Source organism: Ranitomeya variabilis, chromosome 2 (assembly GCF_051348905.1).
Source record: "Ranitomeya variabilis isolate aRanVar5 chromosome 2, aRanVar5.hap1, whole genome shotgun sequence".
Taxonomy (NCBI): domain Eukaryota; kingdom Metazoa; phylum Chordata; class Amphibia; order Anura; family Dendrobatidae; genus Ranitomeya; species Ranitomeya variabilis.
Genome location: NC_135233.1, coordinates 222,980,518 through 223,008,129, shown reverse-complemented (window position 1 = coordinate 223,008,129; position 27,612 = coordinate 222,980,518). Strand labels below are relative to the sequence as shown.

The following is a 27,612-nucleotide window of genomic DNA, read 5'->3' as shown; positions in this document are numbered from 1 at the left end:
ACGACTTTTTGAACCAAATTACCTAATCGTCCTAACTAATGGTGCTGCGAGAAATACATCTTGGCATCCTTCAGGAACACACGGTGCTTTCTTCATTATTGCAAAGATTTACAGCTTGTGTGTTTTACAGGGAGTCTGCAAAGTGACTGTTCAAACCAAGCTCAATGCATCCCAGACGTGGCCAGATAGTTCAGTAGCAAGAGATTTGACAGCAAATCTGCAACGTGTGCACAGGCCCTAAAAGGGAAAAAAAGGTGCCCACCTAGTCTGCTGGTTTGCTTGGCCTTTTTGTTGGCTCTTCTGGTGTCATCTCTGAGCTGAATGATGACTTGTAGTACTCGCAGGAAGAATTTCTGTGTGGAGGTCTTGGACGTCAGCATGGACATAGATGGTAGCTGGAGTTCTCTACCCCCTAGAGGTCTCTTCTGTGAAGCTACGATTATCACGTTCTCTGCAATGTCAAACCTGGATCGCAGAGATGGAGTGGGGAGAGACCTGACACTTTAGATTGAATTATGCCCAAAAGGAGAAATAAGTAATTTGTGGCCCTAAAAAAATTACAGACGTGACACTTACCTGCTCTGCATCTTGCCCTTTGCCTTGGTGTTATGAGGCTGCTCCTCCGGCATGCCGTCTGGAGAGAGGGCCTCGCACTGAATGCGTCTCTGCTGATCCAGGTTATACTCTCGCAGCTCTGCCAACAGCGTACCTAGGAAAGAATATGGAAGAAAAATTAATGACTGCACAAAACTAGAACCAAACCCACGGGGGTCTCCTACAAACAATATTCCTCACCTATCTGTTTGCACAGTGTATAACCTAGATGGTGGGCCCCACTCAGCAGCAGCTTTAATACAGTGTCTCGGGTCCCAGGGTCTCCTCTGGAAAGCTGAAGCAACACGTTGGCGGCATCTTCCAAGCCTTCTTCTGAGCATGAATGAGATGTTAACACCTGGAGAGTAAGAAAGACAAGTAGTACAGGGAAGTCATGTATCTCCATAGAAAAAAAAAAGAATTGTTCTCAGTGGTGTTGTATATAGATTTTTGCCAAAAATTTCCTATAATCACAGTGGAGAAGGAGAAGAGAGGGGTTTTTGGTACTCACCGTAAAATCTTTCTTGGAGCCTTCATTGGGGGACATAGGTAACCATGGGTGTATGCTGCTGTCGCCAAGAGGCTGACACTAGGCAGAAAAGGAAAATAGCTCCTCTTCCGCAGGATACACCCACCGACAGACACGAAGTACCTCAGTTAGGGTTAAAGCAGTAGGAGAAGCAACCAAAACTCAACATATGTACCAACCCAACAACAAACGAATGTAGGCCCAATAGAGGTATCCACAATTAGGAAGGGTGCTCCAAAAATGATTTTACGGTGAGTACCAAAAATCTATCGCTTCATTGGGGAACACAGGTAACCATGGGATGTCCCAAAGCAGTCCCTAGGGTGGGAATCAGAAGAAGAAACAAAAAAAAAGGAAAAAAGGAGATTTTTGTTTACTTACCGTAAAATCTTTTTCTCCGAGCCACTCATTGGGGGACACAGGACCATGGGTGTTATGCTGCTGCCACTAGGAGGACACTAAGTAGACAGAAAGATTAACTCCTCCTCTGCAGTATACACCCCTTCACTGGATACAATTTCAACCAGTTCGGTAGTAAAGCAGTAGGAGCATGAACAAAGACAACTATGTCAAAACCAAAGAAGTAACAACAAGCCAAAACAGGCTAACAGGGTGGGTGCTGTGTCCCCCAATGAGTGGCTCGGAGAAAAAGATTTTACGGTAAGTAAACAAAAATCTCCTTTTCTCCTACGCCTCATTGGGGGACACAGGACCATGGGACGTACAAAAGCAGTCCCTGGGTGGGGAACAATATGCTAATACCCCATGTACCACTGGCTTACGGCTTAAGGAACTGCCGCTTGCAGAATGCGCCTGCCAAGGGCGGCGTCTGCAGAAGAGATAGAATGAATGTGGTAATGCTTGGTAAAAGTGTGCAAACTGGACCACGTCGCAGCCTTGCAGACCTGCTGTGCTGACGCCTGGTGCCGAATGGCCCACGAGGCGCCTACCGACCGAGTAGAATGAGCCTTGATCCCAGCTGGGATAGGAACACCTTTGACACGATAGGATTCTTGAATGGCTGATCGAATCCATTTTGCCAGAGTGGCTTTTGAAGCAGGAGAACCCTTCCTGGGCCCCTCTGGAAGTACGAACAGGACGTCTGACGTGCGGAAGGGAGCCGTCCTTGAGATGTACCGACGAAGAGCCCTCACCACATCAAGGGTGTGTAGAGCCTTTTCGATGCGATGGACCGGTGCCGGACAGAACGAAGGCAGAACAATTTCCTCATTGAGGTGGAAAGAGGAGACGACCTTGGGCAAAAAGGTGGGAGAGGTCCTCAATACCGCCTTGTCCGGATGAAAAATTAGAAAGGGAGGGCGGCAGGAGAGCGCAGCCAACTCCGAGACCCTTCTGATGGACGTGACGGCTACTAGGAAGACTACCTTCCAAGAAAGGAAGGTCAAGGCAACGTCCTGTAGCGGTTCGAAGGGAGTCTCCTGAAGAGCTCCGAGAACTAAGTTGAGATCCCACGGATCCAAGGGTGACCTGTAGGGAGGCGCCACACAGGAAACTCCCTGGAAGAAAGTTTTCACCGGCAACCTATTGGCAATCTTCCGCTGGAAAAGGACTGACAATGCCGAAACCTGACCCTTTAGGGAGCTAAGGGCAAGTCCCGACTCTAGTCCGGACTGAAGAAACTCCAGTATGGAAGGAATGGAAAATACTAGAGGAGATCGTCCCTGTGCATCGCACCATGAGAAAAAAATTCGCCAGGTGCGGTGGTAACTACGCATGGAAATAGGTTTCCTAGCTCTGATCATGGTGGAGGACACCCTGGGAGAGAAACCCGCTTGGCCTAGAATCCAGGACTCAACGGCCAGGCCGTCAAAGACAGGGCCCTTGAGTTCTGGTGGTAAATCGGGCCCTGTGAAAGAAGATCCGTGCGATCTGGAAGACGCCAGGGGACGTCGGCTACCAGCTGAACCAGTTCGGCGTACCATGCCCGACGCGGCCAGTCTGGCGCGACGAGAATCACTGGTACCCCCTCTGCCCTGATCTTTTTGATGACCCTCGGTAGTAGGGGAAGAGGAGGAAAAATGTACGGGAGGCGGAATTGGCACCAAGGCAGGACCAGGGCGTCTACTCCGAGGGCCCGTGGGTCGAGGGACCGAGCAAGGAACTGAGGAACCTTGTTGTTCATCCTGGAAGCCATGAGATCCACATCCGGGGTCCCCCAGCGATGGCAAATCTGCTGGAAGACCTCCGGGTGGAGGGACCATTCTCCGGAGGCGATGCCCTGGCGGCTGAGGAAGTCCGCCGCCCAATTTTCCACACCTGGAATGTGGATCGCCGAGATGGGTGAATGGTTCGACTCCGCCCAATGGAGGATGTGAGACACCTCGAGCATGGCCATCCTGCTGCGAGTACCGCCCTGACGGTTGATGTATGCCAAGGCCGTGGCGTTGTCGGACTGGATTCTGACTGGATGACCTGCCAGAAGTCGGTGGAAGTGGAACAATGCTAGCCTGATAGCTCGAATCTCGAGGATATTGATGGCAAGGCGAGACTCTTGAATGGACCACCGCCCCTGGGCTGTGTGATGGTTGAAGACCGCTCCCCAGCCTATGAGACTGGCATCGGTGGTCACCACCAGCCACCGTACTGGGAGAAAAGACATTCCCTGGGTTAGGGAGGACTTCAGCGTCCACCACCTGAGGGTCTTCCTGACCCGAGGGGACAGGATGAATCGGCGGTCGAGGGAGGACGGGTTGCCGTCCCAAGCCGACAGTAGCGCATGCTGCAGGGGACGGAGGTGAAACTGCGCAAATGGGACCGCTTCCATGGCCGCTACCATCTGCCCGAGAACTCGCATGCTGGCGCGAATGGAGTGGGATACTGGACGAGAAAGACGCTGGGCTCCCTGCTGCAAGGCCAAAGCCTTGTCTTGAGGGAGTATGACCAGACCGCGGGAAGTGTCCAGTATCATCCCCAGGAAGGAGATTTGTTGAGACGGAATTGGAAAGGATTTTTCGAAGTTTATCTTCCATCCCAGGCGAGAAAGAGTATCCACCGTGAGAACGACGGACTCTTCGCACGCTGGGTAGGAAGGACCCTTTATCAGCAGGTCGTCCAAGTACGGAATTACCACCACTCCCCTGGAATGAAGAATGGCCATGGCAGCCGCCATGACCTTCGTGAAAACTCTGGGAGCGGTGGCGAGACCGAAGGGCAAGGCCACAAATTGGAAGTGTTCCCCGCAAAAGGCGAAGTGAAGGAACTGCTGATGCGGAGGGAAGATCGGTATGTGCAGGTAGGCATCCTTGATGTCTATGGATGCCAGGAATTCTCCCTTTTCCATAGACGCGACCACAGAACGGAGGGATTCCATCCTGAAGTGTCGGATTTTTATGAATCTGTTTAGTAGCTTCAGGTCTAGGATCGGACGTAGTGATCCGTCCTTCTTTGGGACCACGAACAGATTCGAATAGAAACCCTTGAATCTTTGTTCTAGGGGGACCGGAATGATGACTCCGTCCTTTTGTAGTGCCCGTATTGCCTGGAGAAACGCTGTGGCCTTTGACCTTTGAGGGCAAGACTGGAAGAAGCGTGTAGGGGGGGGGGGGGGGGGGGGAGGAAAATTCTATTTTGTATCCGGTGGACACCAGTTCTCTGACCCACTCGTCGGAAACGACTGAGAGCCAGGCTTGACGGAACAAGAGTAGACGTCCGCCTACTGGAGTCCCCCGGATGATGCAAGGAGTCATTGGGCGGAGGATCCATGGGATGCGGATCCCTTAGACCCGGGAGGTTTAGGCCTGGGTCTCCAGTTACGATTAGGTCTGTAAGAGACCTGGGCGCCTCGGCCACCGCGCGAACCTCGTCCTGATGCGGGGGTAGAGGATCTAGAAGACCAGTTGGTATTGGACCGAAAAGGCCGAAATGGAGGTTGCTGCTGGTACCGAAAGGACCGGGTAGGCTTTTGCTGGGGGAGAAATTTACTTTTCCCTCCGGTAGCATCCGAGATCATTTGGTTCAATTTTTCTCCAAATAACCGACCGGCCTGGTAAGGCAGGGCTGTTAGAGAACGTTTAGAAGCCGAATCTGCTCGCCAATCCCTGAGCCACAGGGCTCTCCTGATGGAAATTGCATTGGCGGCTGCCTGTGCAGCGCAATTGGCTGCGTCCATAGAGGCGTTGACTATGAAGTCTCCGGCCTGCGCTATCTGGTTAACCAGTATGCTGGCTTCTGGAGGTAAATCACTGGTGTTAGAAGAAAGAGTCTCGGTCCAAGAGACCATAGCCTTAGCCACCCAAGAGGCGGTGAAGGATGGGAAGAGAGACGCTCCTGTGGCCTCGAAGGCGGAACGAGCCAGATAATCAATCTGGCGATCGGAGGGATTCTTAACGGAGGAACCGTCCGAAAGAGACAGGATGGTCTTGGACGCGAGGTGTGACACAGGAGGGTCCACCGAGGGAGACTGCAGCCAGTCTTTGACTAATTCCCGAGAAAAAGGGTATTTGGCCTCGATGGACTTTTGTCCTATGAAGCGTTTATCTGGGCGATCCCTATGTTTTTGTACAATCTCCTTAAAGTGAGGGTGAACACATTTAGATTTCTTGAAAGACACCACATGTTCGGGTTCCGATGCGGAGTCCTCAGTCACCTTCAGGGTCTGGTTTACCGCCTCAATGAGAGAGTCGAGAGACTCTTGGGAGGGGGGGGGTCCTGAACGTAGGAAATGTCGGACTCATATTCAGAGTCATCCGAGTTTGGGGAAGGGGACCTGGAAGCAGAGCTTGCAGGTACTGAAGGGCCCGCTAGCTCATGGTCAGGGGATGAAACGTGAACACGTTATCTGGAGCCCCGGGTAGAAAGTGACCGGGTACGCCCCCTGCTGGTAGAAGAATCCATACCGTCGTCTGAATCCTCCACGGTCCGACCTGGAGGGGGGCCCCGGAGGGAGTTAATTGCCCTGGTTAGGGAAGCCACAGATCGTGACAGAGAGGTTGCCCACTCAGGGGGGCTAGGCTCTACCAGGTCGACGGCTGCGGCATCGGCGACGGTACCGGCGTCGGCAAGGGGCGGCTGCACAGAGGGCGAGACGCAATCTGCACACAAGGGGCTAGTGTGGGCTCGGGGCAGGGCCGCATTGCAAGTGGCACATACAGTGAAAAACACTGTGTGCTTCTTGTTACCCTTTTTTGTCTCCTTGGATTGAGACATAGTGCCTTAGGGACAGAGCGGGCAGTATACGCAGTGAAAGGGTTAAGCTTTCTTGAAACAGCTTACCCACGGTCCTGTCTGTGTCCCCAGAGAGAGATATGGCGGTTCTTTATCCAGGAGTTCTCCTTGGAGCGCTGTAGAAGCGTGGACTCCGTGCAGGGAGAGAGGAAATATGGCCCCCGAGATTTGGAGGGCGCCTCTCGTCCCAGACGAGAAGCGCCGATGTAGGGGGCGGAGCTACGGCCGAGGGAGGAGATGTTTCCCACTGCGGCCTACTCCGGCTGAAGAAGCCGGGGACTAAATTTTTTGGGGCCTGCCGACGATGTGCGGCGACGGCCGCAACGGAGCGCCGCCGAGCACCACCGACCCCCGGTCGGCGGTGCCTCTCCCTGGGGACCCGGACCGCATCGCTGCCGCTAAGGTGGAGCAGGGGAGAGTCCCATGAAGGTACTTACAGCCGCCATTGTCCCGGTTCTCACAGGTCTGCAGGCGCTTCTGTGAGAATGCGAACTCAATCCATGTACCCTGGATGGGAATGGAGAGGCCCCTGATGCATCACGCTGCTGTAGCAGAGGGGGGCTGCGGCACAACATCCCCTCCGGACTGCATTCTTCTCCAGATTACATTGCTGTAATGCAGGGTCCTGGAGGGGGTTGGGGGAAATCGGGACCAAATAGGAACCGTTGCCCTGGCGTAAACTTTTCGTGCGCCATACGTCGCAGGAGAGGGACGGGGAGGTATACTCGCCGTGCTCGCCTGTTGTTGGTGGTTCGGGGGAGAGCGGACCCTATGAAAAAAAGGACCCGTCGCCCCCTTCACTCCGTTAAATAAAAAATTAAAAATTTACATAAAATTAAAAAATCAAAAATTAAAATAAAGTTGGGGTCTGGGAAAAAAGACCCAAGTGCCTCCTAAGACACTAAGCAAGAACTGGTTGAAATTGTATCCAGTGAAGGGGTGTATACTGCAGAGGAGGAGTTAATCTTTCTGTTTACTTAGTGTCCTCCTAGTGGCAGCAGCATAACACCCATGGTCCTGTGTCCCCCAATGAGGCGTAGGAGAAAGAAAACAGACTTAAGCCTGCCAGTGCGTAACCACCGTCTGCAGCACCATCCTTGCCAGACCTGCATCAGACGAAGCATGGGTATGAACCCTGTAAAACCTTGCGAAGGTGTGCAAAGATAACCAGGTCGCGGCCTTACAAATCTGTAAAGCCGAGGCCTGGTGACAAACAGCCCAGGAGGCCCTCACCACCCGAGTGGAGTGAGCCTTCACCCCCAGAGTATGCCTCTAATATTGCTGAACGAATCCATCGGCAATAGTGGATTTAGAAGCAAGGAGCCCCTTACGACAAGCTTCAGAGATGACAAATAGGGCATCAGCGTGTAGAAAAGAAGAGAAGAGGACATATGGACCAAATTGGTGTCTTCATTCCACCAGAAGGCTTTCCAGTCTATGTGATAGATACGAGAGGATGCTGGTTTTCTCGTCTTAATTATGGTCTGAATGACATGATGGGATAAAACAGCCTCCCTCCGGACTGCAGCCTCAAAGGACATGCCGCTAAACTCAGACTGTGAAAACTTGTGGAAGAGGGGGCCTTGCAAGAGAAGATCTGGACTGTCTGGAAGCCTCCAGGGAGCGTCGATGAGCATGTTTACCAGCTCCGCATTCCAGGCCTGTCTTGGCCAGTCTGGAGCTATCATAATTGGAGGCATCCCGTCTGCCTTTATCTTCTTCACGACTCTCAGAATTAAGGGAAGAGTCGGAAAAAGATAAGGCAGTTGAAATAGTGACAACGGGATTACCAGAGCATCGCAACCGATGGCTAGCATATCCCAGGATCTGGCTATATACTGAGGAATCTTGTGGTTCATCCGAGATGCCATCAGGTCAAAGTCCGGTGTGCCCAATTTGTGGCATATCTGGTTGAAAACTGCAGGGCTGAGACCACTCGCCCGATGCGAGACCCTGACGGCTCAGAAAATTGGCTGCCCAATTTTCTACCCCCGGAATGAGCATGGCTGATATGGGGGGAACATGACGCTCCGCCCATCGCAGAATCCTTGTAACCGGTTTGCTGCGAGTCCCGCCTTGATTGTTTATGTAAGCCACGGCCGACTGTATGTGGACCGGCTGGCCTGCGAGGAGGATCTGCCAGCTGGTGAAGGGCAAAGAAAATTGCCCTGATCTCTAGGAGATTGATGGGGAGAGCGGTTTCTTGGGCATTCCATCGACCTTGCGCTGTGTGACAAACAAAGACCGCTCCCCAACCGAGGAGACTGGCATTGGTGGTGATGACCTGACACCAGAGAGGAAGGAAGGACTTCCCTCGTAGGACTGCTGCTGATAGCATCGACCAGGTCAGGGACTGCCTCACCTTGAGATGCAGAAGCACAGGCCGGTCCAGGGAGACTGTCCTCTTTTCCCAAGCTGACAAGAGGGCCAGCTGAAGACGGGTATGGAACTGGGCAAAAGGCACAGCTTCCATGGCGGCAATCCTCTTCCAAGAACTCTCATGCAGGACCTCAGGGTAAGAGAAGCTGGTTGCTTTTAGAGTGGGGATCCCCTGGCAGAGGGATGAAAACTTCCTCCTTTGGAAGGAAGACACGGGCTTGAGCCGTGTCGACCCTCATACCTAGAAACAACAGGTGCTGAACAGGGTCAGGGAGGACTTCTCTCTGTGACAATCCAGCCGAGACGGACCAGAGTGTCCAGAGTGATCTGAAGATTCTTGGTCACAGTCTCGCCAGGACGGCCCCTTGATCAGAAGATCTTACAAGTAAGGAATTATGAGAATCCCCTTGGAGCGAAGGATGGCCATCACCTTCGTGAATACTCTGGGGGCAGAGGCCAGGCCGAATGGAAGGGCTGTGAACTGACAGTGATCCACCTGGATCGCAAACCGTAGGAATCTCTGATGCTGAACACAAACAGGAATGTGAAGATAAGCATCCTAAATGTCTACAGAACAAAAATTCTCCTGGTTCCATGGAGGTGATTACCGAACGTAGGGACTCCATTCTGAAATGGCAGATCCGAACATGATGGTTCAATCGCTTGAGATCCAAAATTGATCAGTCTTTCTTCGGGACTACGAAAAGACTGGAGTAGAACCCCGATAATCATTCGCTCCAGGGAACAGACATGATTACTCCTGTGCGTAGTGGGGAAGAGACTGCCTGAAGAATCCCTGGGGCCTGAGACAGATGTTTTGGCGGGTGAGACAAAAACGTCTTCCTGGGGGGGGGGGGGGGGGAATAAAAGTCGATTTTGTGACCGGATGTGACTACCTCTCTGACCCAGGCATCGCCGACCACCGACAACCATACTTTCTGAAAGAGAAGAAGGCTGACTTAGCCAAGGATTCTGTCTATCTGTAGAATCCTTAAGAGATGCACCATCCGGTAGAGACAAGACTGTCCTGGATGACAGCCGAGAAACCGGGGGATACACACTAGGGGATTCTGTCCATTTACCAACGAGGTCTGGGTTAAAGGGCTAGAGAATATCTAGCTGCTTCCTTCCTGGGAAGCGCTTTTCAGGGTGTTCCCAGCATTTAGATATAATCGCTTCAAAACCCCTGTGATTAGGGAAATTCCGGGAAGGACATTTTACCCGTTTGAAGGCAATGGAGTGCTCCTCCTGAGCAGATGCCTCATCATCCTCCTTTAGGTTCAGAGTTTGGGTGATTGCCAAGATAAGGCTATTGACCTTGTCCTGCATCTTTGAGGTGTGGTCTGTAAGGGATTCAGACTGGGAATCCACTTCTGACCCAAAAGCTGCCTTCCGAGGAGGGGGCATGGGGTGAAGAATGCATCCAGGTGGATATAGAGGGTCCTGGGGAACTAGAGGAAGAACTGGAAAGAGCCAGCTTCCTTTGTACCCAATTTGTCCCTGTGAAGGTCGCGGTCAGGTGTGTGCGAATCACCGTGAGGCGTTTGGAGCACTGGTGGCAGTAGACAAATGTGGAAGTCGCTCGAGGACCTGGACCAGGGACTGTGAAACTTTTGTCAGGTCTGAGACAGACTTGTGACATAGCAACAGCCCACACTGCAGGGAGGGGAATGCTCTCATCCCGGGCGTTAGAGGGCTCTTGTGGGGCAGACATGGTGGAGGGGCTGCAGGACAGGCAGACAGGGGAGGGCTGGCCTGAAGACCACTTCCTTTTGCAGACAGCACAAGTGTAGTGAATTACAGTGGGCTTACAGGGGCAAGAAGAAGCCTCTATAGGGTTAGGCATAAGTTGAGCCTTGGGGATAGTGCTGTGAGAGGCGCTAAGACAAAAAGAACATAGCCTACCTCGATGCCAGCGACGACCAGCAGAAAGAGCTGTAGAAGCGGTGTCCCCCTTTGTGCAGAGCGTCCGCAAGTCTGCAGAGAGTGCAAGATATAGCTGTATCGCGCAGGATATGGCGGTGTGAAGAGGCTGATGCAGCGTCGGCTTGTCCCCACACCATATGCCGGGACAATCTGCCGGCTGGTGAAAATGAAGGTCCCCCTCCAATTGGCTGACACGACAGGGTCATGAACAGCCGGGAAGGAGAAGCTCCGTGATAGGAGTGGAAAAAAGCGTGCCGAAAAAGCGTGCGCTGTGGTGGGCGTGGCCAGCTCAAAAGAATAGGAGGAAGATGCCTCCCATTGGATAAAAAGCACATGACAAACGCGTGATGGTGACTGGCTAAAGGAAAACCAGGGAAGGGGTGTGGCCAGCAAAGGGAGAGGGAGTGTCCGCAAGTGCTGAGCCCAGCCATGGGAAACATGGACGCGGCTGCCGGCTGTTTCCTACCACCAACACCACCCTGTCCCCTTGCGGTGAAGGCAGGACTGTGAAGTCAGTAAGCCAAACCTTCGACTCGACTCCTCAATTTCCATCACAATAACTCCACAGCCCTGGATGAAGGGATAGCGTAACCCGGGATGATGCCTGCCGCTGCGGAGGGAGACATACCTGCGGTGAGTCCCAGTCTCTCTGCAGCGGTGAGGATCACATCAGGAGCCCTCGGGTGGGTGAGGGTCGCTGGAATCCGGGATCCTCCTTCACGCACTATCTCCAGACGGTGCAGAAGACTGCATCAACCCCTTACAAGAAGGGGGAAGGCCACCACTAGTGACTACCGTTTTCCTCCCAGCCCTCTTTGAGGAGAGGGGTGGGGAAAAGGTAAAGGACCAGCCCCTCAAATCACCTTGAAGCACCCGTAAAGGTGACAGGAGATTAGGTCCTGCTTCGCGGGCCCAAGAGTGGGCAATGTGGGTGACACCACACTGCTCTCTTGGTCGCATAGGTAAGAGAAAACAGGGTGAGAAGTTACCCTAAGAGAAAGGTAACCTGAAAGACAAAGGGAAAAGATTAAAGGGCCACTGTCAACCCCCTCCAGCCGTTATAAACTAAAAGAGCCACCTTGTGCAGCAGTATTGCTGCATTCTAACAAGGTGGCTCTTTTAGTTTTAGGTTCAAGCATACCCTAAATAAAACGTTTTTATACTTAGCCAGGTAGGCGGGTCCTCACTCCCCAGCTTGGCCAGCTCCTCTGCCGTCACTCACATCTTCCTGCGCTTTCGGCGCCGCCCCCTCAGCGCTGTTATCGTTTCAAATCCGGCGCCTGCGTTGTGTATTGGTGTCCTGCGCAGACGCAGTAAGCTCTGGCCGTCTGATGTAATGGCTGATACCAGAGAACAAAAGACATCCACAGAACACCAGGATGGATCTGCTGCACAGCAAATAGCTGTAGGACCTGCGATGACGTCACTGCCATGTGATTGCCCTAATCACATGGCAGTGACATCATCGCAGGTCCTACAGCTAAGTAAACAGAAAGATTAACTCCTCCTCTGCAGTATACACCCCTTCACTGGCTACAATTCAACCAGTTCGGTAGTAAAGCAGTAGGAGCATGAACAAATGACAAACTATGTCAAAACCAAGGAAGTAACAACAAGCCAAACAGGCTAACAGGGTGGGTGCTGTGTCCCCCAATGATTGGCTCGGAGAAAAAGATTTTACGGTGAGTACACAAAAATCTCCTTTTCTCCTACGCCTCATTGGGGGACACAGGACCATGGGACGTCCCAAAGCAGTCCCTGGGTGGGGAGCAACATATGCTAATACCCCATGTACCACTGGCTTACGGCTAAGGTACTGCCGATTGTAGAATGCGCCTGCCAAGGGCGGCATCTGTAGAAGAGAGAGAATGAATGTGGTAATGGTTGGTAAAAGTGTGCAAACTGGACCATGTCGCAGCCTTGCAGACCTGCTGTGCTGACGCCTGGTGCCGAATGGCCCACGAGGCGCCCACCGACCGAGTAGAATGGGCCTTAATCCCTGCTGGGATAGGAACACCTTTGACACGATAGGATTCTTGAATAGCCGACCGAATCCATTTGGCTAGAGTAGCTTTGGAAGCGGGAGAACCCCTCCTTGGTCCCTCTGGAAGTACAAACAGGACATCCGACGTGCAGAAGGGAGCCGTCCGAGAGACGTACCGTCGAAGAGCCCTTACCACATCGAGTGTGCAGAGCCTTTTCAATGCGATGGACTGGTGCCGGACAGAACGAAGGCAGAACAATCTCCTCGTTGAGGTGGAAAGAAGAAACGACCTTGGGCAGAAAAGCAGGAGAGGTCCTCAATACTGCCTTGTCCGGATGAAAAATTAGAAACGGAGTGTGGCAGGAGAGTGCCGCCAGCTCCGAAACCCGTCTGATGGACGTAATAGCCACTAGGAAAACTACCTTCCAGGAGAGGAAGGTCAGGGAAACGTCCTGTAGCGGTTCAAAGGGAGTCTCCTGAAGAGCTCCGAGGACTAAATTAAGATCCCACAGATCCAAAGGCATTTTGTAGGGAGGCGCCACACGGGAAACTCCCTGGAAAAAAGTCTTCACTGGCAATCTATTGGCAATCTTTCGTTGGAAAAGTACTGACAATGCCGAAACCTGACCCTTTAGAGAGCTAAGTGCAAGTCCCGACTCTAGTCCAGATTGGAGAAAATCCAATATGGCAGGGATAGAGAATACCAGAGGAGATCGTCGTTGTGCGTCGCACCATGAGAAGAAAATTCGCCAGGTACGGTGGTAACTGCGCATGGACACAGGTTTCCTAGCCCTGATCATGGTGGAAGACACCTTGAGAGTGAAGCCCGCTTGGCCTAGAATCCAGGATTCAACGGCCAGGCCGTCAAAGACAGGGCCCCTGAGTTCTGGTGGTAAATCGGGCCCTGTGAGAGAAGATCCACGCGATCTGGAAGACGCCAGGGGACGTCGGCGACTAGCTGAACCAGTTCCGCGTACCATGCTCGGCGCGGCCAGTCCGGCGCGACGAGGATCACTGGTACCCCCTCTGCCCTGATCTTCTTGATGACCCTCGGTAGCAGGGGAAGAGGGGGAAAAATGTACGGGAGGCGAAATTGACGCCACGGCAGGACCAGGGCATCTACTCCGATGGCCCGTGGGTCGAGCGACCGTGCAAAGAACTGTGGAACTTTGTTGTTCAACCTGGATGCCATGAGATCCAAATCCGGGGTCCCCCAGCGATGACAAATCTGCTGGAAAACCTCCGGGTGAAGGGACCACTCGCCCGAGGCGAGACCCTGGTGGCTGAGGAAGTCCGCCTCTCAATTCTCCACACCTGGTATGTGGACCGCCGAGATGGGCGAATGGTTGGACTCGGCCCAACGCAGGATGTGGGACACCTCGAGCATAGCCGTCTTGCTGCGGGTTCCCCCTTGGCGGTTGATGTACGCCACGGCCGTGGCGTTGTTGGACTGGATTCTGACGGGGTGACCCGCCAGAAGATGGTGAAACCGGAACAACGCTAGCCTGATAGCTCGTATCTCCAGGAGATTGATGGAAAGGCAAGACTCTCGAGCGGACCACCGCCCTTGTGCTGTGTGATGATTGAAAACCGCCCCCCAGCCCATGAGGCTGGCATCGGTGGTCACCACCAGCCACCGCACTGGGAGAAAAGACCTTCCCTGGATTAAGGAGGACCTCAGCGTCCACCACCTGAGGGTCTTCCTGACCCTGACCCGGGTTGCCGTCCCACGCCGACAGTAGCGCATGCTGAAGGGGACGGAGGTGAAATTGCGCGAATGGAACCTCTTCCATGGCTGCTACCATCTGCCCGAGAATGCGCATGCTGAAATGGATGGAGTGGGAGACCGGACGGGAAAGACTGAGCTCCCTGCTGCAAGGCCAAGGCCTTGTCTTGAGGGAGAATGACCAGACCGCGAGAAGTGTCCAGTGTCATTCCAAGGAAGGAGATCCGTTGGGCCGGAATCGGAGAGGATTTTTCGAAGTTTATCTTCCAACCCAGGCGAGAAAGTGTATCCACCGTGAGAACGACGGACTCTTCGCAGGCTGGGTAAGATGGACCTTTTATCAGTAGGTCGTCCAAGTACGGAAGTACCACCACTCCCCTGAAATGAAGAATGGCCATGGCAGCCGCCATGACCTTCGTGAAGACTCTGGGAGCGGTGGCGAGACCAAAAGGCAAGGCCACAAACTGGAAGTGTTCTCCGCGAAATGCGAAGCGGAGGAACTGCTGATGCGGAGGAAAGATTGGGATGTGGAGGTAAGCATCCTTGATGTCTATGGACGCCAGGAATTCTCCTTTTTCCATGGACGCGACCACAGAACGGAGGGATTCCATTCTGAAATGTCGAATTTTGACAAACTTGTTTAGAAGTTTCAGGTCCAGAATCGGACGCAGCGATCCGTCCTTCTTTGGGACCACGAATAGGTTCGAGTAGAACCCTTTGAACCTTTGGTCTGGGGGAACCGGAATGATGACTCCGTCCCCTTGTAGTGCCCGTATGGCCTGGAGAAAGGCTGTTGTCTTTGATTTGGGAGGGCAAGACTGGAAGAAGCGTGTGTGTGTGTGTGTGGGGGAATTCTATTTTGTATCCGGTGGACACCAGGTCCCTGACCCACTCGTCAGAAACGACCGAGAGCCAGGCTTGACGGAACAAAAGTAGACGCCCTCCTACTTTGTTGGTGCCCCCCGGATGTTGCAAGGAGTCATTGAGTGGAGGATCTAAGAGATCTGGATCCCTTAGACCCGGGTGGTCTCGGTCTGGGCTTCCAGTTACGGTTAGGTCTGCAAGAGACCTGGGAGCCTCGGTCACCGCGCGAGCCTCGTCCTGATGCGGAGGCAGAGGATGTAGATGACCAGTTGGTAGTGTTACGAAAGGGCCGAAATCGGGATTGTTGTTGATACCGAAACGGCCTGGTAGGCTTTTGCTGGGGGAGAAATTTACTTTTTCCCCCGGTGGCATCCGAGATTATTTGGTCTAATTTTTCTCCAAATAAACGACCGGTCTGATAGGGCAGAGATGTCAAAGAGCGCTTGGAAGCCGAATCTGCTCGCCAATCCCTGAGCAACAGGGCTCTTCTAATGGAGATTGCATTCGTGGCTGCCTGTGCAGCGCAATTGGCTGCGTCTATTGAGGCGTTGACTACGAGATCCCCAGCCTGGGCTATCTGGTTAGCTAGGTTGATCGCCTCTGGAGGTAGGTCGCTAACTTGGATGGTCGTGGAAAGAGTCTCGGCCCAAGCGACCATAGCCTTAGCCACCCAAGAGGCAGTGAAAGATGGGAAGAGAGGCTCCTGTGGCCTCGAAGACGGAGCGAGACAGATAATCAGACGGTCAGAGGGGTTCTTAACCGAGGAGCCGTCTGACAGGGACAGGATGGTTTTGGAAGCGAAATGTGACACAGCATGGTCCACTGAGGGGGACTGCAGCCAGTCCTTGATTAGTTCCTGAGGAAAAGGATATTTGGCCTCGATGGGCTTTTGGCCCATGAAGCGTTTATCGGGACGGTCCCTGTGTTTTTGTACAATCTCCTTGAACTCAGGATGAGTGACAAAAACCTTTGGGACACGTTTAGTCTTTTTGAACAACGACACCACGTGTTCGGGCGTAGATACGGATTCCTCGGCCACCTTCAGGGTCTGGTTGACCGCTTCGATGAGAGAATCGAGTGTCTCTTGGGAGGTGGAGGAATCCTGAACGTAGGAATCGTTGGACTCATATTCAGAGTCGTTTGGGTTGTCTGGAGAAAGGGAACGGGAATCGGAGCTCGCCAACGCTGAAATACCAACTGGTCCGTGGTCAGGGGATGGAGCATGGGTACGTTTTCTGGAACCTCGAGTGGAAAGTGACAGTACGCACCCTGCTGGTGGACGGATCCGTACCGTCGCCCGAATCCTCCACGGTCTGACTTGAAGGGGGGCCCCCGGAGGGAGTCAATTGCCCTGACTAGGGAAGCCATAGATCGCGACAGAGAAGCTGCCCACTCAGGGGGGCTAGGCTCTACAAGGTCGACGGCGGCGGCGGGAGGCGTCTGCACAGAGGCCGGGACACAATCCGGACACAACGGGTTACTGTGAGCTCAGGGCAGGGCCGTATTGCAAGTGGCACATACAGTGAAAAACACTGTGTGCTTCTTGTTACCCTTTTTAGTCTCCTTGGATTGAGACATAGTGTCTTTAGAGACAGAGTGGGGCAGTGTACGCAGGGAAAGGTTAAGCTTTCTTGAAGCAGCTTACCCACGGTCCTGTGCCTGTGTCCCCGGGGAGGAATGTAGCCGTGGCGGTTCCTGGTCAGCGTGGGCCACCTTGCAGAGAGATGGCAATATGGCCCCCTGAGATCTGCAGGGCGCCTCTCGTCCCAGACGAGAAGCGCCGATAAAGGGGGCGGGGTTATGGCCGTGGGAGGGATCTGCCCACTGCGGCCTACTCCGGCTGAAAAGCTGGGGACTAAATTTCCGGCCTGCCCGGGTATGCACGGCGGCGGGCCGCGACGGAGCGTCGCCGACCACCGCAGACCCCCGGCGCCTCTCCCCAGGGACTCTGCCGCAAGTACCGCCGGCGCCTGCGTCGCTGACCACCGCAGACCCCCGGCGCCTCTCCCCAGGGACTCTGCCGCAAGTACCGCCGGCACCTGTCCCCATAGAGCTTCGGAGCGATGTGTACTCACAGTGCCTTCCGGTAATGCAGGACCCCCCGTCACCTGCGCACTCCATCCATCCTGTGCCTGCTGCAGTCCCCATCTTCAGCTTCCATCCTCTTCTGGAATCCTTTTGTGCAACGCCATGCAGTGTGGGCCTTGTCTGTCGGGCCCTCGGAGAGGTACATTAGAGCAAGCTCTATGTACTCGCCGTCTTGCAGGGGGGAAGGGAGATCGGGACCAAAGATGGAAACCGTTGCCCCCGTAAAAATTGGCGTGCTCCAACGTCGCAGGAGAGGAACGGGGAGGTATACTCGCCGTGCTCGCCTGTTGCTGGTTCGGGGGAGAGCGGGCCCTATAAAAGGGATCGCCCCCTTCACTCCGTTGAAAAATAAAAATTTACAGAACAATAAAAATAAAAATTAAAATAAGAAAGTTGGGGTCTGAAAACAGACCCAAGTGCCTCCTACAGACACTAAGCAAGAACTGGTTGAATTGTAGCCAGTGAAGGGGTGTATACTGCAGAGGAGGAGTTAATCTTTCTGTTTACTTAGTGTCCTCCTAGTGGCAGCAGCATACCACCCATGGTCCTGTGTCCCCCAATGAGGCGTAGGAGAAAATGCGGATCTGAGATCAGATCCAGGTCTGCCTCCTACAGACTCAAAGCTTAAACTGAGGTATTTTGTGCCTGTCGGTGGGTGTGTACCGCTGAGAAGGAGCTATTTTCCTTTTTTGCCTAGTGTCAGCCTCCTAGCGACAGCGGCATACACCCTATGGTTACCTGTGTCCCCCAATGAAGCAATAAAGAAAAAATATCTATATCTATATATAATTGTCTAAGGGGTACTTCCGTCTGTCGGCAACTTCCGTCACGGAAATCCCGCGTCACTGATTGATCTCGCCAGATGCCTGTCATGGCTGCCGCGACCAATCAGCGACGGGGACAGTCCGATTAGTCCCTCCCTACTCCCCTGCAGTCAGTGCCCGGCGCCCACTCCATACTCCGCTCACACAGGGTTAATGCCAGTGGTAACGTACCGCGCTATGCCGCGGGTAACGTTACCGCTGCTATTAACCCTGTGTGTCCCCAACTATTACTATTGATGCTGCCTATGCAGCGTCAATCGTAAAAACATCTAATGTTAAAAATAATAAAAAAAACAAACCTGCTATACTCACCCTCCGTAGTCCGACAATGCGCTCGCGGCTGCCGCCATCTTCCGTTACCAGAGATGCTTTGCGAAATGACCCAGAAGACTTAGCGGTCTTGCGAGACCGCTAAGTCATCTGGGTAATTTCGCAATGCATCCTGAGAACGGAAGATGGCGGCAGCCGCGCGCATAGGGACAGCTTCGCTGGATCCCAGGGGGTGAGTATATAACTATTTTTTGTTTTAATTATCTTTTTAACACGGATATGTGCCCATACTGCTATATACTGCGTGGGCAGTGTCATATAGTGCGTGGGCAGTGTCATATAGTGCGTGGGCAGTGTCATATAGTGCGTGGGCAGTGTCATATAGTGCGTGGGCAGTGTCATATAGTGCGTGGGCAGTGTCATATAGTGCGTGGGCAGTGTCATATAGTGCGTGGGCAGTGTCATATAGTGCGTGGGCAGTGTCATATAGTGCATGGGCAGTGTCATATAGTGCGTGGGCAGTGTCATATAGTGCGTGGGCAGTGTCATATAGTGCGTGGGCAGTGTCATATAGTGCGTGGGCAGTGTCATATAGTGCGTGGGCAGTGTCATATAGTGCGTGGGCAGTGTCATATAGTGCGTGGGCAGTGTCATATAGTGCGTGGGCAGTGTCATATAGTGCGTGGGCAGTGTCATATAGTGCGTGGGCAGTGTCATATAGTGCGTGGGCAGTGTCATATAGTGCGTGGGCAGTGTCATATACCGCGTGGGCAGTGTCATATACCGCGTGGGCAGTGTTAGATACTATGTGGGCAGTGTTATGTACTGCGTGGCCTGTGCTATATATTACGTGGCCACTGTTATATACTGCATGGCCTGTGTTATATACTACGTCACCTGTGTTATATACTGCGTGGCTGCTATATACTGCGTGGGCTGTGTTATATACTATTTGGGCTGTGTTATATACTATTTGGGCTGTGTTATATACTGCATGGCCACTGTTATATATTGCGTGGTCTGTATTAACGCATCGGGTATTCTACAATATGTATGTATGTATATAGCAGCCACATAGTATATAGCACAGGCCACGTAGTATTTGTCTGCTATATACTACATGGCTCCTATATACTATGTGGCCTGTGCTATATACTATGTGGCTGCTATATACATACATACATACATATTCTAGAATACCCAATGCGTTAGAATCGGGCCACCATCTAGTAAAATTAGTTTTTTATTTTTATTATAAAAATAGTGAAAAATTATTATTTTTATTGTTACCATTTAGTATGTTTTTGTAATATCGCAAAAAACAATAGTTCTACAGTTCTTTAATTTTTTTTTTTTTACAATAAATAAAAAATATGTTACTTTTTATCATATAAAAAGGAGATTTTTGTTTACTTACCGTAAAATCTTTTTCTCCGAGCCACTCATTGGGGGACACAGGACCATAGGGTGTTATGCTGCTGCCACTAGGAGGACACTAAGTAGACAGAAAGATTAACTCCTCCTCTGCAGTATACACCCCTTCACTGGATACAATTTCAACCAGTTCGGTAGTAAAGCAGTAGGAGCATGAACAAAGACAACTATGTCAAAACCAAAGAAGTAACAACAAGCCAAAACAGGCTAACAGGGTGGGTGCTGTGTCCCCCAATGAGTGGCTCGGAGAAAAAGATTTTACGGTAAGTAAACAAAAATCTCCTTTTCTCCTACGCCTCATTGGGGGACACAGGACCATGGGACGTACAAAAGCAGTCCCTGGGTGGGAAGCAATATGCTAATACCCCATGTACCACTGACCTTCGGCTTAAGGAACTGCCGCTTGCAGAATGCGCCTGCCAAGGGCGGCGTCTGCAGAAGAGATAGAATGAATGTGGTAATGCTTGGTAAAAGTGTGCAAACTGGACCACGTCGCAGCCTTGCAGACCTGCTGCGCTGACGCCTGGTGCCGAATGGCCCACGAGGCGCCCACCGACCGAGTAGAATGAGCCTTGATCCCAGCTGGGATAGGAACACCTTTGACACGATAGGATTCTTGAATGGCTGACCGAATCCATTTTGCCAGAGTAGCTTTTGAAGCAGGAGAACCCTTCCTGGGCCCCTCTGGAAGTACAAACAGGACGTCTGACGTGCGGAAGGGAGCCGTCCTTGAGACGTACCGACGAAGAGCCCTCACCACATCAAGAGTGTGTAGAGCCTTTTCGATGCGATGGACAGGTGCCGGACAGAACGAAGGCAAAACAATCTCCTCATTGAGGTGGAAAGAGGAGACGACCTTGGGCAAAAAGGTGGGAGAGGTCCTCAATACCGCCTTGTCCGGATGAAAAATTAGAAAGGGAGGGCGGCAGGAGAGCGCAGCCAACTCCGAGACCCTTCTGATGGACGTGACGGCTACTAGGAAGACTACCTTCCAAGAAAGGAAGGTCAAGGAAATGTCCTGTAGCGGTTCGAAGGGAGTCTCCTGAAGAGCTCCGAGAACTAAGTTGAGATCCCACGGATCCAAAGGTGCCTTGTAGGGAGGCGCCACCCGGGAAACTCCCTGGAAGAAGGTCTTCACCGGCAACCTATTGGCAATCTTCCGCTGGAAAAGGACTGACAATGCCGAAACCTGACCCTTTAGGGAGCTAAGGGCAAGTCCCGACTCTAGTCCGGATTGAAGAAACTCCAGTATGGAAGGGATAGAGAATACTAGAGGAGATCGTCCCTGTGTATCGCACCAAGAGAAAAAAATTCGCCAGGTACGGTGGTAACTACGCATGGAAACAGGTTTCCTAGCTCTGATCATGGTGGAGGACACCCTGGGAGAGAACCCTGCTTGGCCTAGAATCCAGGACTCAACGGCCAGGCCGTCAAAGACAGGGCCCTTGAGTTGTGATGGTAAATCGGGCCCTGTGAAAGAAGATCCGCGCGATCTGGAAGATGCCAGGGGACGTCGGCTACCAGCTGAACCAGTTCGGCGTACCATGCCCGACGCGGCCAGTCTGGCGCGACGAGAATCACTGGTACCCCCTCTGCCCTGATCTTTTTGATGACCCTCGGTAGTAGGGGAAGAGGAGGAAAAATGTACGGGAGGCGGAATTGGCGCCAAGGCAGGACCAGGGCGTCTACTCCGAGGGCCCGTGGGTCGAGGGACCGAGCAAGGAACTGAGGAACCTTGTTGTTCATCCTGGAAGCCATGAGATCCACATCCGGGGTCCCCCAGCGATGGCAAATCTGCTGGAAGACCTCCGGGTGGAGGGACCATTCTCCGGAGGCGATGCCCTGGCGGCTGAGGAAGTCCGCCGCCCAATTCTCCACACCTGGAATGTGGATCGCCGAGATGGGCGAATGGTTCGACTCCGCCCAATGGAGGATGTGAGACACCTCGCGCATGGCCGTCCTGCTGCGAGTTCCGCCCTGACGGTTGATGTATGCCACGGCCGTGGCTTTGTCGGACTGGATTCTGACTGGATGACCTGCCAGAAGTCGGTGAAAGTGGAACAATGCTAGCCTGATAGCTCGAATCTCGAGGATATTGATGGCAAGGCGAGACTCTTGAATGGACCACCGCCCCTGGGCTGTGTGATGGTTGAAGACCGCTCCCCAGCCTATGAGACTGGCATCGGTGGTCACCACCAGCCACCGTACTGGGAGAAAGGACCTTCCCTGGGTTAGGGAAAACTTCAGCGTCCACCACCTGAGGGTTCTCCTGACCCGAGGGGACAGGATGAATCGACGGTCGAGGGAGGACGGGTTGCCGTCCCAAGCCGACAGTAGCGCATGCTGCAGGGGACGGAGGTGAAACTGCGCAAATGGGACAGCTTCCATGGCCGCTACCATCTGCCCGAGAACTCGCATGCTGGCACGAATGGAGTGGGATACTGGCCGAGAAAGGCGCTGGGCTCCCTGCTGCAAGGCCAAAGCCTTGTCTTGAGGGAGTATGACCAGACCGCGGGAAGTGTCCAGTATCATTCCCAGGAAGGAGATTTTTTGAGCCGGAATTGGAAAAGATTTTTCGAAGTTTATCTTCCATCCCAAACGAGAAAGAGTATCCACCGTGAGAACGACGGACTCCTCGCACGCTGGGTAGGAAGGACCCTTTATCAGTAGGTCGTCCAAGTACTGAATCACCACCACTCCCCTGGAATGAAGAATGGCCATGGCAGCCGCCATGACCTTCGTGAAAACTCTGGGAGCGGTGGCGAGACCGAAGGGCAAGGCCACAAATTGGAAGTGTTCCCCGCAAAAGGCGAAGTGAAGGAACTGCTGATGCGGAGGGAAGATCGGTATGTGCAGGTAGGCATCCTTGATGTCTATGGATGCCAGGAATTCTCCCTTGTCCATAGACGCGACCACAGAACGGAGGGATTCCATCCTGAAGTGTCGGATTTTTATGAATCTGTTTAGTAGCTTCAGGTCTAAGATCGGACGTAGTGATCCGTCCTTCTTTGGGACCACAAACAGATTCGAATAGAAACCCTTGAATCTTTGTTCTAGGGGGACCGGAATGATGACTCCGTCCCTTTGAAGTGCCCGTATTGCCTTGAGAAACGCTGTGGCCTTTGACCTTTGAGGGCAAGACCGGAAGAAGCGGGTGGGGGGGGGTGGGGGGATGAGAATTCTATTTTGTATCCGGTGGACACCAGTTCTCTGACCCACTCGTCGGAAACGACTGAGAGCCAGGCTTGACGGAACAAGAGTAGACGTCCGCCTACTTTGTTGGGAGTCCACCGGATGATGCAAGGAGTCATTGGGCGGGGGATCCACGGGATGTGGATCCCTTAGACCCGGGAGGTTTAGGCCTGGGTCTCCAGTAACGATTAGGTCTGTAAGAGACCTGGTTGCCTCGGCCACCGCGCGAACCTCGTCCTGATGCGGGAGTAGAGGATGTGGAAGACCAGTTGGTATTGGGCCGAAAAGGCCGAAATGGAGGTTGCTGCTGGTACCGAAAGGGCCGGGTAGGCTTTTGCTGGGGGAGAAATTTACTTTTCCCTCCAGTAGCATCCGATATCATTTGGTCCAATTTTTCTCCAAATAACCGACCAGCCTGGTAAGGCAGGGCTGTTAGAGAACGTTTAGAAGCCGAATCTGCTCGCCAATCCCTGAGTCACAGGGCTCTCCTGATGGAGATTGCATTGGCGGCTGCTTGTGCAGCGCAATTGGCTGCGTCCATAGAGGCGTTGATTATGAAGTCTCCGGCCTGCGCTATCTGGTTTAACAGGATGCTGGTTTCTGGAGGTAAATCACTGGCTTGGATGTTAGAGGAAAGAGTCTCGGTCCAAGAGACCATAGCCTTAGCCACCCAAGAAGCGGCGAAGGACGGGAAAAGAGACGCTCCTGTGGCCTCGAAGGCGGAACGAGACAGATAATCAATCTGGCGATCGGAGGGGTTCTTAACGGAGGAACCGTCCGAAAGAGACAGGATGGTCTTGGACGCGAGGTGTGACACAGCAGGGTCCACCGAGGGGGACTGCAGCCAGTCTTTGACTAATTCCCGAGAAAAAGGATATTTGGCCTCGATGGACTTTTGTCCCATGAAACGTTTATCTGGGCGATCCCTATGGTTTTGTACAATCTCCTTAAAGTGAGGGTGAGTGACAAAAACCTTTTTAACACGTTTAGTTCTTTTGAAAGACACCACATGTTCGGGTTCTGATGCGGAGTCCTCAGTCACCTTCAGGGTCTGGTTCACCGCCTCAATGAGAGAGTCGAGAGACTCTCGGGAAGAGGGGGGGGTCCTGAACATGGGAAATGTCGGACTCATATTCAGAGTCATTCGAGTTTGGAGAAGGGGACCTGGAAGCCGAGCTTGCAGGTACTGAGGGGCCCACTAGCTCATGGTCAGGGGATGAAACGTGAATACGTTTCCTGGAGCCCCGGGTAGAAAGTGACCGGGTACGCCCCCTGCTGGTGGAAGAATCCATACCGTCGTCTGAATCCTCCACGGTCCGACCTGTAGGGGGGCCCCGGAGGGAGTCAATTGCCCTGGCTAGGGAAGCCACAGATCGTGACAGAGAGGTTGCCCACTCAGGGGGGCTAGGCTCTACCGGGTCGACGGGTGCGGCATCGGCGACGGTACCGGCGTCGGCAAGGGGCGGCTGCACAGAGGGTGAGACGCAATCTGCACACAAAGGGCTAGTGTGGGCTCGGGGCAGGGCCGCATTGCAAGTGGCACATACAGTGAAAAACACTGTGTGCTTCTTGTTACCCTTTTTTGTCTCCTTGGATTGAGACATAGTGCCTTAGGGACAGAGCGGGCAGTATACGCAGGGAAGGGGTTAAGCCTTCTTGAAGCAGCTTACCCACGGTCCTGTGCCTGTGTCCCTGGGGAGGAATGCAGCCGTGGCGGTTTTCTGGAGTCCTGTGGACGCGTGGGCTCCTTGCAGGGAAAGGAAGAATATGGCCCCCGAGATCTGCAGAGCGCTTCTCATTCCAAACGAGAAGCGCCGATCTAGGGGGCGGAGCTACGGCCATGGGCGGATCTAATCATTGCGGCCTAGTCCGGCTGGAAAGCCGGGGACTAAATTTTGTGGGCCTGCCCGCCGATGTGCGGTGTCGGCCGCGATGGAGCGTCGCTAACCGCCTCTGACCCTTGGCTGGCGGCTCCTCTCCCCAGGGACCCGGACCGTACGTCATGCCGCAAGAACATCCTCCTGAAGAGCTCCGGAGCGTAGAGGAAAGGGAGGGGGAGGGGGGAGTATGTACTCACAGCCTCCAGATGTGCAGGTCCCCTTGACACAGTGAGTGTGCGTTCTCAATCCATGCACCTTGGTGAATGGAGAGGATTCTTCTTCCAGATGGAAGTGTGCAAACACCATATAATGTGGGCCTTGTCTGTCGGGCCCCGGAGAGGAACATTAGAGCCAGGCTCTATGTGCTCGCCGTTTTTCAGGGGGAGGAGGGAGATCGGAACCAAGGAGGGAACCGTCGCCCCAAAATCGGCGTGCTCCAACGTCGCAGGAGAGGGACGGGGAGGTATACTCGCCGTGCTCGCCTGTTGCTGGTTCGGGGGAGAGCGGACCCTATAAAAGAGAAGTCCGTCGCCCCCTTCACTCCGTTAGATAAAAAATAAAGATTTACAGAAAATTAAAAATTAAAATAAAAATTAAAATAAGAAAATCGGGGTCTGAGGGTCAGACCCAAGTGCCTCCTACAGACACTAAGCAAGAACTGGTTGAAATTGTATCCAGTGAAGGGGTGTATACTGCAGAGGAGGAGTTAATCTTTCTGTTTACTTAGTGTCCTCCTAGTGGCAGCAGCATAACACCCTATGGTCCTGTGTCCCCCACTGAGGCGTAGGAGAAATACTACTAGTAACATTAACCCCTTTCTGACCTCGGACGGGATAGTACGTCTGAGGTCAAAAGCCCCGCTTTGATGCGGGCTCCGGCGGTGAGCCCGCATCAAAGCCGGGACATGTCAGCTGTTTTGAACAGCTAACATGAGCCCGCAATAGCGGCGGGTGAAATCGCAATTCACCCGCCGCTATTAACTAGTTAAAAGCCGCTGTAAAACGCAGACAGCGGCATTTAACCAGCGCTTCCGGCCAGGCGGCCGGAAATGAGCGCATCGCCGACCCCCGTCACATGATCGGGGGTCAGCGATGCTTCTGCATTGTACCCATAGAGGTCCTAGAGACCTCTATGGTTACTGATCGCCGGTAGCTGTGAGCGCCACCCTGTGGTCGGTGCTCATAGCACACCTGCATTTCTGCTGCATAGCAGCGATCTTATGATCGCTGCTATGTAGCAGAGCAGATCGCGTTGTGACAGCTTCTAGCCTACTGAAGGCTATTGAAGCATGGCAAAAGTAAAAAAAAATATATATATATAAAAGTTTAAATCACCCCGCTTTCGCCCCAATCAAAATAAATCAATAAAAAAATCAAACCTACACATGTGTTATCGCCGCGTTCAAAATCGCCCGATCAATAAAAAAAAAAGCATTAACCTGATCGCTAAACGGCGTAGCGAGAAAAATTCGAAACGCCAGAATTACGTTTTTTTGGTCACCGCGACATTGCATTAAAATGCAGTAACGGGTGATCAAAAGAACTTATCTGCACCGAAATGGTATCATTAAAAACGCCAGATCGGCACGCAAAAAATAAGCCCTCAACCGACCCCAGATCATGAAAAATGGAGACGCTAAGAGTATCGGAAAATGGCGCAATTTTTGTTTGTTTTATTTTTAGCAAAGTTTAGAATTTTTTTCACCGCTTAGATAAAAAATAACCTAGTCATGTTAGGTGTCTATGAACTCGTACGGACCTGGAGAATCATAATGGCTTGTCAGTTTTAGCATTCAGTGAACCTAGCAAAAAAGCCAAACAAAAAACAAGTGTGGGACTGCACTTTTTTTGCAATTTCACCGCACTTGGAATTTTTTTCTCGTTTTCTAGTACACGACATGGTAAAACCAATGAGGTCGTTCAAAAGTACAACTCGTCCCGCAAAAAATAAGCCCTCACATGGCCAAATTGACGGAAAAATAAAAAAGTTATGGCTCTGGGAATGAGGGGAGCGAAAAACGAACACAGAAAAATGGAAAATCCCAAGGTCATGAAGGGGTTAAAAATATATAATTGATCATAAAAAACAAAAGTAGTAAAGTGTTATTTAAAGAAAATATATGATATTTATATATAATATAATATAATATACTAGATGGTGGCCCGATTCTAGCACATCGGGTATTCTAGAATATGTATGTAGTTTATGAAGATTTCAAAATAATGCAATGAATACACAGGATTCGGCCGGCCAGGCGCGACCAATCAGCAAAGCGTGGTTCAAATCCCGCTCCAATTCGTGGCCGGACTGAGTGTCGCTGATTGTTCACGGCTGGCGCGACCAATCAGTGAAGCCAGGGCCAGCTCCAAGTTTTTGAGGGCCCCGGGCTTAAGAGTCTCACAGGCCACGTAGCATATAACAGCCCACGTACTATCCAACACAGCCCACGTACTATCCAACACAGCCCACGTACTATCCAACACAGCCCACGTACTATCCAACACAGCCCACGTACTATCCAACACAGCCCACGTACTATCCAACACAGCCCACGTACTATCCAACACAGCCCACGTACTATCCAACACAGCCCACGTACTATCCAACACAGCCCACGTACTATCCAACACAGCCCACGTACTATCCAACACAGCCCACGTAGTATCCAACACAGCCCACGTAGTATCCAACACAGCCCACGTAGTATCCAACACAGCCCACGTAGTATCCAACACAGC

The 27,612-nt window shown here is 52.6% G+C and overlaps 1 protein-coding gene across 10 annotated transcripts in view; it reads right to left on the bottom strand.

Annotated features, from left to right (window-relative positions):
- The window catches only part of HUWE1 (HECT, UBA and WWE domain containing E3 ubiquitin protein ligase 1), a 149,332-nt gene that overhangs the window by 11,835 nt on the left and 109,885 nt on the right, over positions 1-27,612 (bottom strand). For 7 of the 10 annotated variants that reach the window (XM_077283730.1, XM_077283731.1, XM_077283727.1 and 4 more), the window contains 3 exons: positions 796-952; positions 577-709; positions 263-495 (listed from right to left, as the gene is read on the bottom strand). In XM_077283730.1, the coding sequence (XP_077139845.1) occupies positions 263-495; positions 577-709; positions 796-952 (523 nt within the window). The remainder of the gene's footprint in view (positions 1-262; positions 496-576; positions 710-795; positions 953-27,612) is intronic. The other 3 variants (XM_077283729.1, XM_077283732.1, XM_077283735.1) reach the window with 1 other exon arrangement.